This window comes from Papaver somniferum, chromosome 10, assembly GCF_003573695.1.
Source record: "Papaver somniferum cultivar HN1 chromosome 10, ASM357369v1, whole genome shotgun sequence".
Classification (NCBI taxonomy): Eukaryota; Viridiplantae; Streptophyta; class Magnoliopsida; order Ranunculales; family Papaveraceae; genus Papaver; species Papaver somniferum.
Window position 1 is genome coordinate 145,224,919 of NC_039367.1, and position 19,424 is coordinate 145,244,342.

Genomic DNA, 19,424 nt, shown 5'->3' on the forward strand with positions numbered 1-19,424 from the left:
CATTAAATCAGTGATACAAAGGACTTTTACGTCTTTTTAGTTACACCTAACGGTGCTAACTTTCCATCCATCACTTTTGGTCAAAACTTGCCTAGTCTAGCAATAAATAAAAAAAGTGGCCTAGAAATGAAAAGCACCAAAAAAACGGGCCTATTTTTGTGAAAAGCCCTTTGGAAAAATTGGGTCAATGGTCCAAATATTTTTAAAACATGGTTCTAATGGACGAGTAAAAATTAGTATGGATGAAATGGACACAAAAAAAAATAACAAGGATGAATATGGATTCATCCTGGTTCAAACTTAAAAAATAGTAAGGATGAAACTGGATGCATCCTGATGTAAATTAAAAACAAGAAAAAATATTTGAAAATGGGTAGTAAGAAACTGTCACATCCTGGCTATTGTTACATTATCGTCCATTTAAACAGTATCAAATTTTACATGTCTTTTTCATCCAGGAATTGTCGTTATTGGGTTAATTGACCGATTTTGGATATAATTTATCCTCCCTTCATCCCCATAGTGGGCATATTCATTCACTCACTCCTTCAAATAGTCTCGCATCCATTAAAAAAATTAATTTTTTGATCTGCCTTTTGCGTCAAAATTCTCAAATTTTTACCATATGGCATATAGTCACGTTTCCCCTTTAATCCCTATAGAGGGTTCTTAATTAACTCCTTTAAATATGTAGTAGTCTCTCAACCGTTAGAAAGGGACAGAACGTTTGAACACTATATACTACAGCCCTTCCTCTTAGCTAGAGACCCCATTTCTTCATACAGCTAGCCATTAAAAGCAAAGGATCACCTCATTAAGAAACTCACCAACAAGATTGTAACTGTGCTAATATCTAGTCCCTATATATTTCTTTAGATCTGTACTATTTCTCTCTATATCTTTCTATAGTGTTTAGATCCTCTATTATCTACTGTCTCTAGCATCAATTAGTTTCAATGGCAAACGGGATAGTGTTGTTAAAATTCATGTTTTTGATGGTTTTGAGTGTGGGTTTTGTGAAATCAGATGTTGAAAAAGATAAAGAAGAGTGTGCCACACAATTGATTGGGATATCAACATGTTTATCTTATGTTGGTGGTACAGGAAAATCTCCAACACCAGATTGTTGTAATGGTCTTAAACAAGTTGTTAAGACTAGCCTGAAATGTCTTTGTGTTCTTATTAAAGACAGGAATGATCCTTCTCTTGGTCTCAAATTTAACACTACTCTTGCTTTAGGGCTCCCTTCTATTTGTAAAACCAATTCTAAGATTTCTGAGTGCCCTGGTAAGTTACTTTCCTGAGTTATTTAAATTTTAATGTTTTTTTTGAAGCATATTTTGTTGTGCACATATATGTACTCATTATTTGTGGTTTTTAATTTGGGCTTTACATGATGATGATGAATTCAGCACTATTACATTTGCCTCCTAATTCAACTGATACGAAAATGTTCCAAGATTTTGATAGCAAGTCTAATGGTAATGGTACAACTACTGCTAGCAGTGCACCAGTATCCAAGGGTAATTTCACTATCTTTTGTAATTTGTGGCACAATATTTATTATTGTTGATTTGGGCAATTATAGCCCTTCAAAATTTTATGCAACATAAAATGCAAAACAAACTACAAAGTATCAATCGAATTGCTAATTTTGAACCGGAGTATATGGTATCGTTCTGCGGCTGACCGTGTTTTTATAAAGCTGTTGTTTTAGGGGCCATGAAAACGTATTGATGCATTATTTGGTGGAATGTTGAGATTCTCTATTACTTTAATTTTGTACCATATTCTGATTTTCTGTTACAGAAACTCCAAAGACTAGCACCAGTGCTGCGGAATCAATTCCACAAGTGAGGAACGATGGTGGATTGAGAATAAATAACTGGTTGGGATCGAGAATGGTGTGCGGATTTCTATTATTGATCTTGGTTGTCTAAGATCATGTTGTCTCTTCTTTCGTCTGTTAAAACAGTGTGTTAATTTATTAAGTATATATACTATCAAGAACAGTGCGTTTTGCGAATTTATGAGCGTCCTGTTATGCTGTAATGGAACTCCGCGTATGAGAAGTTTGTTTCTCACGCGCTCTACGATTTATTGTGTGAATTTATGCTTTGGTGATAATGTTGGTCGCTATCTTTAGCAAGCAGTAATCAGAAAACGAATGAGAATACGAATTAGCTTGTGCAATGTTGTCATATATGCTCTGTTCATTTATTCCAGATGAATATTATGTTTGTTTTTTCAATCAATCGGGAGACAACAAGCAAGAACATGGATGATTCTGTCATCGAAGTAATATAAGGAGATTTTCTTTTTTTTTTTTGGTGCAAAAGTAGTAGAAGCAACTCACTGAATAAGTTGCTCATTATTTTGACTCTGAGAGCCGAAATTCTTTATTGGGTTTTGTTGTGGGCTAAAATTAAACGACATTAGTAACCCAAGATATGGTGTAAATATTGTATGTGTTTTTAGTCCAATCGGTTCACATTTTCGTGAAGTAGAAACCCAAATATTGTATCCCCTGTTGTACCTTATTTGTGTTTTTTCTTTTGTTGTTTTTTTTGCAAATTAGAAATCCATCGAAGAACTAACTAGGGGAGTTAGCAACCCATATAAAAGATTAAGTAGAGCCATCGAATATTAAAAACGCACAAGCTTTCCTGATATTTGATTTATCTATTTCTACAGCTTGAACAATACAAGGTGGTGGGTCATTCACCCAATTACGTAAATCGCTAAAAGTGTTGGCTTCTTTTGCTAATGGATCACCCACATTGTTTGCCTGTCTAGGTATATAAAAAACGCCAAAAAAAAATGAAGAAAGACTAATTTCTTGCTTAACCTCTTCCATGATTTTGCCAAGAGATTGGAGATGATATCCCATTTAGTTAGTCAAAAAGATTCTTGCAATCCCCTTCAATGCAGAAATTAGAGACACTCAGTTCCTTTGCCCATTTCGTTGCCTGTAAAAGTATGAATGCTTCTATGTTTTCTGAAGATGTTGCTGAGATAGGCCCTTCTCTTCCTTGCTCATAAGTACATGTGTCTCTTCCTGTTGCTTTGAAGGGGTGAGAGATAGGAATGTTTTATATTTTTGACTTTTAAGAGCCGAAATTCGTTATTGGGTTTTGGTCGTGGGCTAAAACTAAAAAACATTAGTAAGCCCAAGATATGGTGTAAACTCACTGAATTAGATTTGAATCCTGATTTTGGGCATACCTAAGTCTTTCTAGACATACAAAACAATAGTCCCATCTTGGGTGACCATATAAGGGGTACCCTATGGGTAGTTCATTTACCTATATACCCTTAATACAAAAATCTAAAATCAGTTTTCTAAAAAATCAAAATCAGTTTCCCTTACCATCTCTTCTTCTTCCTCCTCCTCTAGCCGAACTCTTCCCCCTCCTGCGAAAAAAAAAATTCATCATCGTGATTAATTGTCGATTCGTAAAAATTTGATCGTCGATAAACTCAACCACATAAGGACTCGTACAAAGGAAAGCAGGGACTAAGCAAACCAAATCGTCTTCTAATCCATCAATTGAATAAGAAGAACCAATTGAAGATGAAGGTGTAGAAACTGAAAATCAACCACCAATTGAACCAGAAATTGAACTAACTGCATCTCTAACTCTGGAAATGAGGATAAGAAAGCAAGTTTTACAAACCCAATCTCATATTTGCTGTTTTTCATCGATTAAATGACGATTACAATCTTGGGTTCGGCTCAAAATTGAGTTGCGTTTTTAGCCGAACTGTTCTTCACAAAAGCTTCCTGTAAGTGTATATGAACAGTTCAGCATGAAATTTCAAGCCGAACCTAGTCACAGATAGAGATGCATAGGGGTTCGGCGTATTCGATAATCATAATATGTTCCGAACCTAGCACATAAACGAGATTCAGCTATTACGATATTCTCAATATGTGCCGAACCAATAACAATATTTTAACCCAGAAAATAACAAATTGATGTTCGTCTCATACGATTTTCGAAATATAAGCCGAACCAGTAATTATTTTTTTCTCGATCTATTTAGGATGTTGTTCGGCTTACTATGAAACTTTCATATAAGTCGAACTAGTGTCTAGCAAAAGGGTTGGAATTGAAAATTATAGGTTCGGCGCATGCAGTAAACAGATTCAGTGAGCCGAACCGTTCATCAATTGGTAGATTCGGCTCATAGATGTGAGCCGAACCTCAACCTGTTTCGCCGAACCATGATCCAAAAAATCATCTAAACAACCTTATAATTCTGAAAATTATCTTAATCACTAAATAAAATATTTAATCACTAATCAGTATTACTAACACTAATACGTAAAGGGAAGATTTGCCATTAAAAAAAATTTGGGTTAAGGGGTAATCTGATTTTGCTATTTCACAACCTTTTTTTGTCTTTATGCAATATGCCTAATAAGATTTCAGTATGCCCAAAATCAGGGTTCTTAGATTTTATGTGTTTTCAGTCTAATCGGTTCACATTCTTACGAAGTAGAAACCCAAGTACCGTAAAGTCGTGGTAACGTAAGGAATTTTTTTTCTAATTGGCAATGATCGGTAATCTTTTTTTATATTAGCGAGTTTCGAACTCAGATCGTTGGTATTATCCATTAATGACTTTACCGCTCTACTATAGTGACATCGACCTACTGTAATAATATGGCATATGTTATTCAATTTTTTGAATTTGTTTTTGAGTATCCCCTGTTGTACCATAAAGTACTTTCTTAGTTTGAGGTCTATCCATATTATTCGAGACATATAGATTTCTTCATCTGGCTAATAGAGAAGGATACGGGATGTATAAATTTGCCGAAACTACGAATTTATCCTTTATTAAATATTAATACTACCAATTCACCCTAATTAAATCCTTATAATAAATCTAAAACTAGAATCAAACTCATTTCTATTACCTTCATCGACGATCCAAAAAATGATCGATCGGGAGACAACAAGCAAGTTTTTTTTTTGACTTTTGAGAGCCGAAATTCGTTATTGGATTTTGGTTGTGGGCTAAAACTAAACATCACTAGTAAGCCCAAGAGAGTCTATGTGTTTGGTTATTGGGTTTTGGTTGGGTTTTCGATAAACAGTTTCTATGTGTTCTCAGTTAGGGTGAGCAAAAAGTCCGAAACCGCAGATTTTATCCGTATCCGCCCGTAAAATTGCGGGTGAAACCCAATCCGCAAGTTCTATGGACCGGACACGGGTAGGATTCTCAAATCCGCACTTTTAACGGTTTGGTTGCGGTTTGATTTTGAAATCCGCGGATTTATCCGCACCATAAGCAGTAAGATTTTATAGTATCATGGATTTTACCTATGCGCACTCTGGCTTGTTTTACCAGTGGCAAGTGTTTATCGCCATCTGCTTCCAATAACTTTCAGTTACTTTTTCGGTGACATTAGGCAACATAGAAACAGTACTAATACCCTTAGCTTGCACTATATGTAATTCGTTTTATTTAGTAATAAAATTCTATTTTCATTATTATGGATCTTGAATCTCTTTTTACTCTTTGTCTATCAAATTATTATCCTTGGGGTTTCATTAACAATGTACAATGTATTGCTCCTCATCAAGCGACATTTCTGAAGGCCTAAAATTAAACCCTACTGAGTATAATCACTTGGGTAACATCGATTTGGTGCCTGTGATGAGAAACACAGAGTTCAGAGTTCTTTACATTTCCATGAATACGGTATGTTTGGAAAAGAACGTAGTATGTTTGAAAGTTTGATAAAGTTCATGCATTTTCGATCGTTGGTGTGATCAACAATTCTATTAGGTAAAACATTTTAGATGGTCTACATGAATTTGAAAATTGGGTTCACAGTAAGTGTTTTCCGAACTGGTTGGTGATACTAGAACCACTAATTGCTTGAGATATTTTTTTATAGCCTGTAATTCTGATGCGACCAATAACGGCAGCAGCCTATTAACCCGACAACCTCACAACAGAGTAAATCCAACAGTATCTGGATGAGAACAAGTCATTTTTTTTTTAACTAAATCCGTGGTTAATCCACATCCGGTCAGTATCACCCGCTAATCCGCGGAATGTCAAATTCGCAGGTGATTGGGCCGGACACGGTTGGATTTTTCAAATCCGCAACTTTGACGGATTGGACGCGGAAATCTCTAATCCGCATCTTTCCGTCAGTCCAATCGGTTCACATTTTTATAAAGTAGAAACCCAAATAGTGTATCCCCCGTTGTACTGTGCTGTAAAGTAATATGGCACTTGTTATTCAATTCTTTGGTCACTTATTTGTTGTCTTGTGTCAAAATTAGACAAATTTAGACATAATGGATTTTCAGATCACTTACTAGATAATAGAGATGGTTGTTTAGTGTCTAAGAATATTTTGCATGACTAGAAATATTTTCTTGGGCCCATGTGATAATCTTTGATAATCTAGGTTATTGCTATACTTATATAAGGTTTTTTTTATGGAATTATTGTTCCTAATATCTCTTCTTTGATGGACGGTCGAGATTTAATGCCAGTATTAAACCCTAGAAACCTGGTCCTCCTTCTACCTATAAAGGGAAAACAATATCCATCACTATTGGGTTCGATAATTTTACTATTCGTAACGTTTGAGGTCAAGAAGGAGAAACCATGATCTCCATAAGGTATTACGGCTACCACTAATCGATCGATAACGGACTACTGATTAACGCTGTAAGGTATTTCTCATAAACCATCCTTGGATATTGATTGTGTGATTATCATGAAGTTCAGGATCCTATTTAACGATCTATAAAATAAAAAAAAATTATATAGTCTTCATAAAAGCTAGAATTAGAGACGCTAATCACTTAACCTCTATTATTATTGACCAATTTAGTAAATTTTCTGGTTAAGGTGCCAATTTTGACAAATGTGTTGTTTCTTTTAGCCCTAGGGTCCCATGTTATACTAAGAGTACCATATCTAGTATCCTACAAATTAAGAGAATGGCATTACAAGAGAAATATCTTGGTGTGCCAATCTTTCTGTAAAGGGATAAGTCCCAATTTTTTTCTCACTTGATTGATAATTATAAGGTTAGTTTGGCCACTTGTAAAGGTAAGTTTGTTGCTCCACCTGGTAGAATTGTTCTCATAAAATATATTTTATGGAATGTGGCTAATCATCATCTTGATGTATTTCTTATGCCTAACAAGATCGATGTTAAGATAGGCTCAATTCAAATGCAATTTCAGTGGGGAAAAGATGAAAAATGAGGTGGTATTTATTGGAAAAGATGGTTGGTTGTTGCTCATCCTAAAGCTCTAGGAGGCCTGAATATTAGAAGGACAGATATCTTGAATCTAGCACTTCTCACTAAATTAGCTCGCAGAATGCTTAGTCAGTAGGATGAGTTCTGGGTAAAAGATTTGAGTTCCAAGTATTTTAGTGATACTAATCCACTTAATGGTGTTGTTTTTTCACAGGGTTCGTGGGTCTGGAAAGGCATCTGTCAGGGACTTGATATTGTTAAAAGGCATTATGTTTGGGAAATAGGAGATGGAAAACATATATCCATCTGGAAGGATAATAGGATACCAAATAGAAATAAACTTCCAGATTCTGCAAACTATTCCGCTAGTATGCAACATTTAGTCAACTTATAGATAGTGATACCTTGGAAACTAGACAGTCTCAATACTCTTTTTGATGTGGATATTATCAATGAGATAACCAGAATTAGGATTCCTTTCATAGGTTGTGATAATTTTAGATGGTCCCCTGCTCATAATGGTTATTTCAGAGTTAAAACTGCTTATATAATTATCTTGGATGAGTCCTTAGCTCTTTGTCCCACTAGAAATAATTTGAGTATGAACTGGAAATCCTCCTGGAAGATAAAACTTCCATCTAGAATTTAACATTTTATGTGGAAGCGTCCTCACTCTTGTCTCCCTACTAAAGAGAAATTATCTAGAATAACTAGACACAAAAGCACTTCATGTTCTCTATGTGATAATGAAATTGAATTTGTTCAACATGTTTTTATTGAATGTCATGTAGCCAATAGTATATCTAGTTTGTATCAGTCCATTAGTAATTATAATGTTCATGATGGGTTAAGTACCATTCTCAATACAGGTAATACTAGTGTGTAGGTTGATCTTAAAATTTTTGAATATACCCGTTTCATAACGTGGTAATTTTAGAAGGAAAAATGCTCTAAGAATTGTGATAATATAAAGATTAATATAATTAAAATATCTGATAATATTATTAATCATCTTGAGGATTGGAAAATTTCTTTATCTAATGCTGGTAGTGGAGCAATAACAGCGCATCAAGAAAGACATATTTGGCATCCTCCTTTAGTTGATGAGGGAAAAAAATTGATGCTTCTTTCATTGACAACTTAATATCTTCTGAAATTTAACTAATCTCTAGAAATTCTGTAGGAGAATGCAATGGAGCGCAACCATCATAACAAATGCAGTAGATGCAGAACAAGCAGTGGCATTAGGATCTTTAGAAACAACTTTATGAGCTAAGTAAAGACGAGTTAGTAACATCCGTTTAGAAGGAGACTACATGAACTTGGTGAAAGCTATCCATATGGACATCCAACATCTGTGAAATGGTTATTATTTATCTTGTCAGATTTTGATCATCGGAAATGTAGTTATGTTCATAGAGATGCAAATAATCTAGCTGACTTATTGGTTAAATTTGCAAGAACTCAAGCAGTTTCAGTAGATTGGTTTAATAATTGGCCTGCTTGGATCAATACTTTGATTCTTACTGACCAAAACAACGCCCTGATTTCTTAAATTTAAATAAAATTTATAATATCCAATTAATAAATGACATAATGGATTTTCCAAAACTGACTGATGAGTTTCCAGAAAAAGACATAATAGGAGTGTCGCCAGAATGAATTTTAAGTAATTATATTAGTGCTCCAGTGCAATTATTTTTATAAGTTTCTTTGTTTACAAAATTACAAAGAAAATAATAGTAATTATATTATTTGGTTAAATTTTATCAACTATTGATTCAATTTTCACTCACGGATGCACGTAGTTTTACAAAGAGACACTCAAAAAAGCATTTACTTCCTCTGTTTGTCTTCTATAAATAGGAACAATTATGAAAAAAAAGAGATTCATTTTTATAGGACGGGGGAAATAATTTATATGTGCATAAAAATTTATATCGTAAAGGTACTCCAAACATTCTTCACCAACGGTCCTCAAAATGTCAAATTTAGATTATCGGATGTCAAATTTTATCAACTCGATTGATTCAATTTTCACCCAGAGATGCACGTAGTTTTAAAAAGAGAAAATCAAAAAAGCATTTACTTCCTCCGCTTGTCTCTTATAAATAGGCAAAATTACGAAAAGAAAAAGGTTCATTTTTATGGGACGGAGGGAATAATTTATATGTGCATAAAAAATTTATATCGTAAAGGTACTCCTAACATTCTTCGCCAATGGTCGTCAAAATGTCAAAAACGGCCTGCCCACCATAAGTGGGTACAAATCTCAAAGTGTAACTTATGCATCCAAGAAAAACGAATTGATAAACAGACTATGGATTCTTTACTTTATACTCATCATTTTATCATGGTGAAATAATTAGTATCACTTTGTAGAAGTATTATTAACTGCGTAACTTTGTCGTCGATTTCACATTAATACAAAACCAAAATCATTAAGTCATGTGATGATACTTATAATCTATTGAGATGGAAACTCGTTGGTACCAAATTCCTTATCGATCAAGGAAACCTGTCTTGTTAGAATTTATTACACGTGGACTAGATGTTCTGCATTTTCAAAGCATAAAAGTTCTACACAACCTTAACTATGTAAAAGTTGGTACCATGGTAACATAACCTAGGTATTTAGTTCGTTTTACAGAGTTTGATTTAAGGGTAAGATATTTAGACGCCAGAAGAAGAAGTCAATTCTAGAAATCACAAACAAAAACATTTTTTTTGTTAATAGGAAAGATAGTTATATTAATATAATAAAGAAGAAACATAGTTTAAAAGATGAAATGTGGAGGTGTGCTTCCCCATTCACCTAGCTATTACAACATTCTTCCTATTATATTTAGCATCTTCGTCTACCAAACCATTAAGATCTCTCTAACATAAACAAGTTTCCATAACGAGAAGGAGTCATGAGAAATAAGCAGTCATCTAAAATAAAGGAACTAGACCAGCTAATCTGGTAGAATTTTTATTTAAGTATGAGACAACATTCTTTGCATTCCCTCTGATGAAGATCCCGGATAAGTTTAACATCTTTAGACATTTGAAAGCTTCCATCACTGCCATGCTTTCAGCTTTCTCTGCATCACTTGCTAGGCATGAGATTGTTTTACATCCATCGTAGTCCCCCTGAGTCTGATAAGATTGTGCCAACACCATCAGTGTAAGTATTTAAACTAATTGAGGCATCAACATGTACAACCATTGAATCTACATGAATTACTTCTGTAACATCATACATTCCACCTGTCTGGGCAACATGCATTTGTTGACTATTTAAATCCTGAGTTAGAAGAGCACCCAGAGTTTCATTTTCAACTTTACAGGCAAGTCTTGATATACTGATGTGGTTCACTTGTTTTTTTTTTGAAAAACATTGCAACATCTTTATCTCCAGATACACCAAGCAGCTGTATGAATGTAACATATTTGCTCTGAACTATAATTACTAGATAACCATTTCCTAATCCAATCAGTTATTGATATGTTTGTCCCTGAGTCAGACAGGACTAAGTTGCCATGATTAACTGAAGCCCAAACACACCTATCAAAACTAAAATAATGAAGAATGATGTGTTCAACTGTTTCATGCTGGGTGTCATTACACATACTGTAGTAGGTATTCTGGTTAGGATGATAAAATTCTAGCCTACATTTAGATGGAAGAATATCCTCCAAACATTTCCAAGTGAAAATATGAACCTTATGCAAGACTGGAGAGCTCCACAGTTTTTTATAAAGAGATGCAGAGTTACTAATATGATATGCAACATTTGGAAAATCAGTAATAGGCTTATATCCTGATTTGACAGTGAGAGTACCATTCCTAGTATATGGCAAGATTAATCTATCTTGACCTGTCAAGGTAATCCTAGCTCTCATAATTTTCTGACAATTATCAATAGTAAAAAATACTGAACCAGATTAACATTCCAACTATGTGTGTTTTGATTGATGAATTGAGCTACAGAGTAGTTCGGTTTAGGATAAGCTATACGTAATGGAGAAGAAGCATTACAAATCCAGGAATCATTAAAAGCGTTGATTTGTTGACCACTTCTAACTTCCCAAATGGGGTGTTTTTTAATAACATCTAGACCAGTGCATATATAGGTCCAAACCCAAGATGGTTGACTAGTTTTTTCTTTTAATAAATGGAGAGGATGACAAATACTAAAGTATTTACACTTTAAAATAATTGCCCATACATTAGATGAATGAATGAGGTTCCAAGAAGTTTTGGTAAAAAGAGCAACATTCGTATATATTTAAGTTTGTGAAACCCCATACCTCCCTGAGATTTATGAATACAGACTCTTTTCCATCCTCTTAAATACATACCTCCATGCGAACTCTTACCCCCACCAGAGGTTTCTTTGAGTCTTCTCCATTTTCTGGATGGTGGTATCAGGGAGTAAAAAAGAGTTTGTAATATAAGTAGGAGTGAAATTAAGAACATGATTAACTAAAATGGATCTGTCTGATTAATGTGAATTCCTTTCCATTTGGATAATCTATTTTCAAACTAATCAACCAGAGGAGCAGAAGTCTCAACTCTATACCTTCCATGGAAAAGTGGAATACCTAAGTATTTGTCATTGAGGTCCACTTTTTTTACATTAAGTGATTTTATTAGAGACACACATTGATCAGGATGAATATTCTTAATAAAGAAACAAGACGAATTTTGAAAATTAATCACTTCTCCCGAGATTTGATTAAAGTATTTAATCAGAGCCATGAGGTTATCAGCCTCGGTATGAGAAGACTTTGTAAAAATAAGAAAATCGTCGGTAAAACGAAGGTGATTAATGTTAGGAGCTTCTCTCGTAACCTTGATTTCATGGATTAGATGATTAGCTTCAACATTAACCAGATATCTCGAAAAAGATTCCATGCAAAAAATAAATAAGTATATGGAGACAGTGGGTCTCCTTATCGTAAACCTCTTGTAGGTTTAAAGTATCGAAAATGAGAGACGTTAAGCATAACAGAAATAATGGTTGTGCTAATACGTTGGTGGATCAGTTCACACTATTGATTAGCGAAACCAAATCTCTTAAGAAAATTCATAAGAAAGGTCAACTCAACTCCGTCGAATGCCTTCGACATGTCGAGTTTTAATCCCATGATACCTAATCTATCATTTTTCTTTTTCATAGAATGTACCAGTTCATGCACTATAATATTATTGTTCTCAATATTTCTATTTGGAACATATGCAGATTGATATGGACTAGCCAATTTACAGAGCAATGGTTTCATTCTATTAACGAGAATTTTGGAGATAATCTTATAACTAGTATTGCATAGCGAAATTAGCCTAAAATCTTCTAGGGTAGCTGGATTTTGGACCTTGGGAATAAGAGATAGGGAAGTGCAAAAGTTATAGATTGCAGTGTGATTCATTTCCTTAAGCAAGTGTCTAGAGTTAAAGAAACTCTTTACAGTGTTCCACACATCATTCTCTACAATTTCCACGAACAAAAACAATTTACTTCACAAAAATTAACCAGTTCACTCGTAGAAACCATTTTGCAATTTCCAAATTTTTTTTATATTAAATAGAACAGCGATCCTAGACTACTTCTAAATTTTTAGATTTAAGACTATTACAAAGATTCGAACCCGACGAGAGCATGAAAACCACCAGATCACTTTCGTAATTTCTCGAATTAACTTCTATTTTTTCTTTTCTTTTTAGGTCTTTTCCTAACGGGCTAACAAGGACTTGGTAAAAAAGCCAAACGGGCTAAAAAGTAACAAGGGTGTCCATTCACGAAAAACAGACACATCTCTTACCGGCACCGTCTCTTACCTCGGAAATTGGTTCCTAACCCAAAACCTCCCACTGTACTTTCTCGAGAGCCAAAATCTGTTCCAAACCCTAGAATTTTAGATTTCTTCTGCAAATCCCTTTCTTCAATGGGGAATTTCAACCATCTACCCATAGAGATTTTACTCGACATTATAGCTCGCCTTCCAGCTGATTCAATTCTAAACTGCAAATTGGTTTGCAGACCTTGGAGGGATCTGATTTCTCATCATCCATCATTTTATCAGATGTATTTATCTCATCTTAATCACTCCACTGATTCTGGTAAGTTAAGTTTCTTTGTTAGAGGTGATAAACAATTTCACTATTTTGAGTATGATGAGAATAATAAAGAGACACCTATCAATTGTATTAGAAGGATCAACATAAACCCTCAATTTCTTCATTTTGATTATTCCGTTCTTGGTTCGGTTGATGGTTTGATCTATCTTTATAATTAGCGAGATCATACGTCTTGTATTTGTAACCCCGTGACAAGAGAATATGTTATGCTTCCAAAAACTAGTGATGATCAGTATAATAATCTTTGCTATGGGTGTGTTTGTGTTAATCAATATATTCATTTTGGGAGCAGATTTGGTACGATTCTTTAGCTGATGAGTATAAGGTTGTTGAACTGTATAAGCTAAGGAGAGATACTAGTTTTATAAAGGTCGGGGTGTACACTCTTGGCAGTGGCAAGGGGTGGAGAATTGTTGGGAGGTTGGATTATAAAATTTGCAAATTCAGTGCTCATCGTGGTGTGTTTGGAAATGGAGCGCTGCATTGGGTGGACAAAGAAGGAGGAAGGGTGTTAACTTTCGATTTGACTGAGGAGAAGTTTCGTGAACCTCTTTCACCACCTCCTTCGCCATGTCTTGGAGTGATGCCTTTCGGTACTATAGGGCTGTTGGACGGGGTTTTATATTATGTTACGGGACATGATGACGACGATGACGACGGCGAAATCAGTAAAGACAGATGTCTGGACATATGGCTACTTCAAAAGAAGAACGATATCCCTGACATGAAAGAGCAGGTGGAAAACGAGACATTGGGTTGGAGTAAAGAGTTTAGTCTTCTCGAAAGGGAACCATTAGCCTTTACCGAGAGAGGCAGTGTTTTATGTTACAATTATCACTCTCTCGATATTTATGACCCCGTATCTTCAACCTCGAAAGAGCTTGTGAAATCTGAATCTTTTGATCGAATATATCCTCATCAGATCACCTTAGTTTCGCTGAAAGAATTAGGGGAAGAAAATGTAAAAAAGTTCGAGTTAGCTGAAATTGAGGAGACAGAAAACGGTGGTCTGTCGACAATCTAGCTAGCAAGATGAGATCCCTGGATACATTTATCAACTGGTAATCTTTGCTGAACTTTTAAAAATGATATTAGCTATACCTACACGGGTTTAACTTGAGATTGCATAATCATTTTGACATTATTTTGGTGGGTATCATGTATGTCATCAGTCCAAACGTTATGGCAGTTTTTTATTTTGTCTTAAATAAGCTATATTGCTTTATTGATGTGCGTTTTGTTGCCTACTTGATCTAATTGAATTGGAAAATATGATGCATGCTACAGTAACATGTTTCTTTATTATACATTAGAGTCAAATAAGTATATGGAAGCCAGATTGTGGAAAGTGAGATATTTGCCAGCAGTACGAGGGAGTCTATTTTGTTCTTACTTCTTAGCATAATCAATAGATAGTTTAGGAATCCAAATTTGAACTTCCTCATATTATGTTAAGGTGCAATTACCTTCATATCATATATATGCAAGTCTGAATAGGAAACAACACTAAAGTTTGTCACCATTTGTCAGTAAATTTTATAAGAACAATAGTATCAAGTAGGCAGAATTATCTTTGATAGCAATCATGCTTTACATTTCAACTCCGTCGTTAACTACAACCAAGCTAATTGGTTTTCTTCAAACAATGCTACTTTTACAACTGCATTGAAAAGCTCCATTTTGGGGTAACTTGCATAGTACTACTACAGGAGTGCAGGGCCATAATTCTGTTGGCAGTGGCAATTTTTTCAGCTTCTGACTAATTGATGGCTTTCCTTAGAATTGTAGGTATCCACACCAATCCTGCCTGCATCATCAGTTGTATTAATCTTGTACTGTTGAACGCTGGGTCAGTTAGATTCTAATTTGCATTTTCTTCTTAACTGGATATGTCATCGAGTCTGACAACAATGGCATCAGTATATATTTTTTCTCTTGTTCATCTTAAGAATGGTATCATGTTATTCTGAAGGAGATACATGAAGATTGGTAACTCGAACATTGACATTATCTGCAAACTAGCTGTTGCATTTGTTTCTTCCAAAAATACTGCTTATACTAGTTTCTCCAAAAAAGTCCTGGAATTATGTAAAGGTCAAATGTGTTTGAGTTATGTTTCCATTTTTGTGTGGTATCCTTTATTTTTGTTTATGCTAGCTTTTGTTTCTCAACATAGCAGCTGTAGTCATATTTCTTAAGTAGGGCAAAACTGCGTCACACAATTCTTCTAATTCTATTGAACTATTGTCATAATATTTCTATTTTCTACTATTGGAGCAATTTTAGGAAGATATTCCCTTGTAAAGTACCTAAAATGTCCTCTCTGTGATGAAGCAGTAGAAACTCTTGTTCCTGTATGAACTCATTGTCTCTATGCAAATACTGTATGGTTCGAAGCCAATTGTACTCATTAGCAATCTCCTCATCACTATCAATCTCTTATAACATGCATGGTTATTCAGTAGGTACACTGGCCATTTTTCATGTTAATACCGCAGGTTCTCAGCAGCAATCATTTTGCTGTGATAGAAATAACACTCATAGTCATATCATTTGGATTCCACCTCCACATAGCTGCCTCAAACTTAATGCAGATGTTTCATACTTCCTTAAATGCTAATGTTACAGGCATGGTCTAATTTTACAAATTTGCGCAGGAGATCACTTAGCAAAACTGGAAGGCTCAACAAGGACCAGGGATTCTAAACAAACTGAAGTTCTATTTTTTTGCGCAAAGCTGTGGAATGGACCTTCCATGTAAATCTATGACTTATACACATGGGAGGACTTCGAGTCTTTTAAAGAATGCAGAACCTTATTTAGCTCTATTTTGGGTCTTTAAATAGTTGTTTATCAAAGGCAAGCGAAGTCAAATCGCTGATTGCATTTCTAAGAATAGTTTTTAGTGGAAGTAGAGGAAAGAAGAAATTGAATCACTCAATTAGATAGCTGATAACTCCTGCAGTAGCCTTGTTAAGTTTTCCCCACCGGCAACTCATTTATACACAGCATGTAGAACATGTCGCTATATGGTACAAGTTAGAAGGACCACGGTGTGGACTCAACCAGAAGAAAAAAAAGATAGAGAATCACTAAACCAGGTCTAAACGGACCTACTAATCAATTTTTTTCTAATTTTTCTGCCGAAACCATACGAGAAGTGGTTTCAAATCGCCGATGAAAAAGACGTAATCACACAACTGATAACTAAATTTACCTAGTTGAGCATTTGTGTTGTAAGTGGATTTTTAAACACGCATTGTACAAGGGGGTCACAGGACAACAACAAATATAGGGCATGAGTTGTCCTAATCTTTGCTGAGTAGAAAAGAATGTCATAATGAAATTGAGGGGAAAGGTAGTGCATCTAGGTGGCCTATATACTTATTCTAATTTCTACTCTGTAACTCTGTACAATTACTATCATTTTTGTTATGCACAAGGTATAATGGGGTTCAAAATTAAATGAAGCATGTCATAATCATCTGATGCCATCTGTAGGTCCTTTTGTAGTAAATACCCACTGGGCATCGTAGGGAATTTGGATATATACCCATAAATGAGTAGAGTTCAAGGTTTAATTGGGGCCCGAAAAATAATTGGGTCCCTAGCTACAGGACAAAATAGGTCATGAAATAGTAATTTGGAGTTATTCTTTATCCCCATTTTTTTAAATGGCTAAACTATCCCTAATCATTAATGTTAAATAGTGATTAAGTTAAGTTAATTAATTGGTAATGATTTAGTTAGATTAATCAGATTTTAGGATTAAATTTTGTTATATGAAAAATTGTGTTTTGGGAGAGGATAAAAAAGTGAGTTTTGGGGGAAACTTTAGGATTATTTGAAATGAAGATTCTATTGCTCAAAATGAAGGAACCAATACTCAAAATGAAGAACCCGAAGCTCAATACAATCAGGTAAACTTCCTTTGCTCTTCAAATTGTCCGAATGGTGCTTCAAGTGGTCGATTGATGGTTAACATGGAACTACTCAGAGCGAGAGTCGGTAGGTCGAGAGGCTAATAAACTAACGACCATAATGAATCGGCAGTGCATTCCCATAGAAACAAACGACTCCAATCTTCAGTTATGAGAAATCGTCGATCAAGTTTGAAAACATTGACGACTCCAATCTGCATTTATGAAAAATCGTTAATCAAGTATGAAAAGAATGACGATTCCATCTTTTGGGTCATCTAGAATCGTTAACTAAATCTATTTAGAACCCAACGATTAAAAAGCCTTTTACCCTCCGATAGATAACGACCCTTAAGTCAAAATGACGACTCATTTATCTAATACCAACTCAAAACACAATAGTGCTTCAAAAGTTTGGTAGTCAATAATTTAAAACCTACATAATCTAAAGCACGTATCGGATTCTCCAAAGTTATTTGTCTACAAATGCACAGCCAACTCGATGTCTTTTTAATAGGTTTCGTTCAAACTAGTTAAACGGGACCTCCCTTTTCATTACTCTGACAATTCCTTATTGGCTTGTTCCTTCGAGTTATTATAATCCATGTATGGGTGGTAGAACATTGGGGGAGGAGAGTGCTGGATTAAGATGATGAAGAGCAACGTTGGAGCCAAACATTTTTTAGAATCGTTAACTTTTAAGAAGGGGTAAGTTGACGACTCTTTAGGAGATTGCTGGAGTAAGTTGACGATCCTTTCAATTTTTCCGACGGAGAAGGCTTTTTTTCTTTTTTTTTTTCTAAATAGAGTGGTTAACTTTTAAAAATGGGTCGTTTGTAAAGAATCGTCATATATTTCTATATTACGGTAACGACTCTAATCTAAAACAAAAAAATGAAAAACCAGAATTTGGATCGTTATCTCCCTCCTCATATACGCTAACGATTTTTCATAGTTTCTACGTGCATATAAAAATCGTTAGGTTTCAAGATTCTCAGACTGACGATCCTTTATCTGTAACTGATTTTTATCTTTTTTTGCGTCGTTAATGGAAGAGAAGATAATCGAGAGAGAGGGAGAGGGGAGAAAAGGAGACTCGGTTCTTTTTTGTTTAAAGATGGAAATGAAATGGACGCTTAGGATTAAGGGTGAATAGAATTTTAAGATTTATCATTAACGAAGGATAGAATAGTATTTTCACAACATTTTGGAACCCTTAAAATAAGTAGAGTGTATATAAATTTGGCGAGGCCCCCAATTATTTTTGGGGGCCCCAATTAAGCTTTGGTAGAGTTGTACATGATGATCTAAAGCCTTCATCACAGAACTTCCATGCCCATTTTTAATTCAACTAACACTATTATTATAGAAAGGACTCCATATTTCAAGAAAAATAAGTAAAAGACTCCACCAGTCCAACACTCCAGCCAGTTTACTCTTTACTGGAGCAACTACCCTCACATACAGAGGCTGACTTATATTTCAAGAAAAATAAGTAAAAGACTCCACCAGTCCAACACTCCAGCCAGACTCCACCAGTTCAACACTCCAAATTTTATGGCAGTTTTTTGTTTTGTCTTAGTTAAGCTATATTGCTTTGTCAATGTGTGTTTTGTTGCCCACTTGATCTGATTGCAATTGGAAAATATGATGCATACTACAGTATATGGAAGCCAGCTTCGGAAAGTGAGATCTTTGCCAGCAGTACCAGAATAAGATAAGGGCCAATTACAGAATGGTCATACTTTTTGTAATTCGGTCACAAAAGGATTATAGTTTTGTAATTCATTTACAGAATGGTCTTTTACCATTCGATTTAACACTTTTTGAATAAAACGGTGTTATCTTTTGTGAAAATACCCTCCCTCAAAATACCCTTCCTAGTTAACTAATTGGTTGAAGTGGTGGTGATGAAGCGGTAGTGATGGTGGTGGAAGCTTAACAATCTCTGTTAAATCCCGAAAGGGAATCGGTGAACCCTTTGAGTGAATGCGGTGTAACAATCCTGAATGCGGTGTAACGAACCTGAATGCGGTTTTACGATCCTGACGATATGTAAACGGCACCACCACCATCTACAAATAGCACCACCGTCAAAAAAGTTATAATGATAGCAAAAGTTAAAATTGTGTATGAA

The 19,424-nt window shown here is 34.9% G+C and overlaps 1 protein-coding gene and 1 long non-coding RNA gene across 2 annotated transcripts; both read left to right on the forward strand.

Annotated features, from left to right (window-relative positions):
- The first annotated feature begins 725 nt into the window (after positions 1 to 725).
- Positions 726 to 2,188, forward strand: LOC113318990 (protein YLS3-like). The gene is made up of 3 exons (XM_026567295.1): positions 726 to 1,287; positions 1,413 to 1,523; positions 1,810 to 2,188. The coding sequence occupies exons 1-3, from the start codon at positions 957 to 959 to the stop codon at positions 1,938 to 1,940; spliced, it is 573 nt and encodes a 190-aa protein (XP_026423080.1). The 5' UTR covers positions 726 to 956; the 3' UTR covers positions 1,941 to 2,188.
- A 10,847-nt stretch (positions 2,189 to 13,035) lies between these two features.
- Positions 13,036 to 16,193, forward strand: LOC113319292. Its single transcript, XR_003345303.1, has 2 exons — positions 13,036 to 14,428; positions 16,025 to 16,193. It is a non-coding gene; the product is annotated as an uncharacterized LOC113319292 (long non-coding RNA).
- Positions 16,194 to 19,424: the final 3,231 nt, after the last annotated feature.

Coding starts and splice junctions, on each gene's coding strand:
- LOC113318990 (XM_026567295.1), top strand. CDS start 957: ATGGCAAACGGGATAGTGTTGTTAAAATTCATGTTTTTGATGGTTTTG. Junction 1,288..1,412: donor TAAGATTTCTGAGTGCCCTG/GTAAGTTACTTT, acceptor TGATGAATTCAG/CACTATTACATTTGCCTCCT. Junction 1,524..1,809: donor CAGTGCACCAGTATCCAAGG/GTAATTTCACTA, acceptor TTTCTGTTACAG/AAACTCCAAAGACTAGCACC.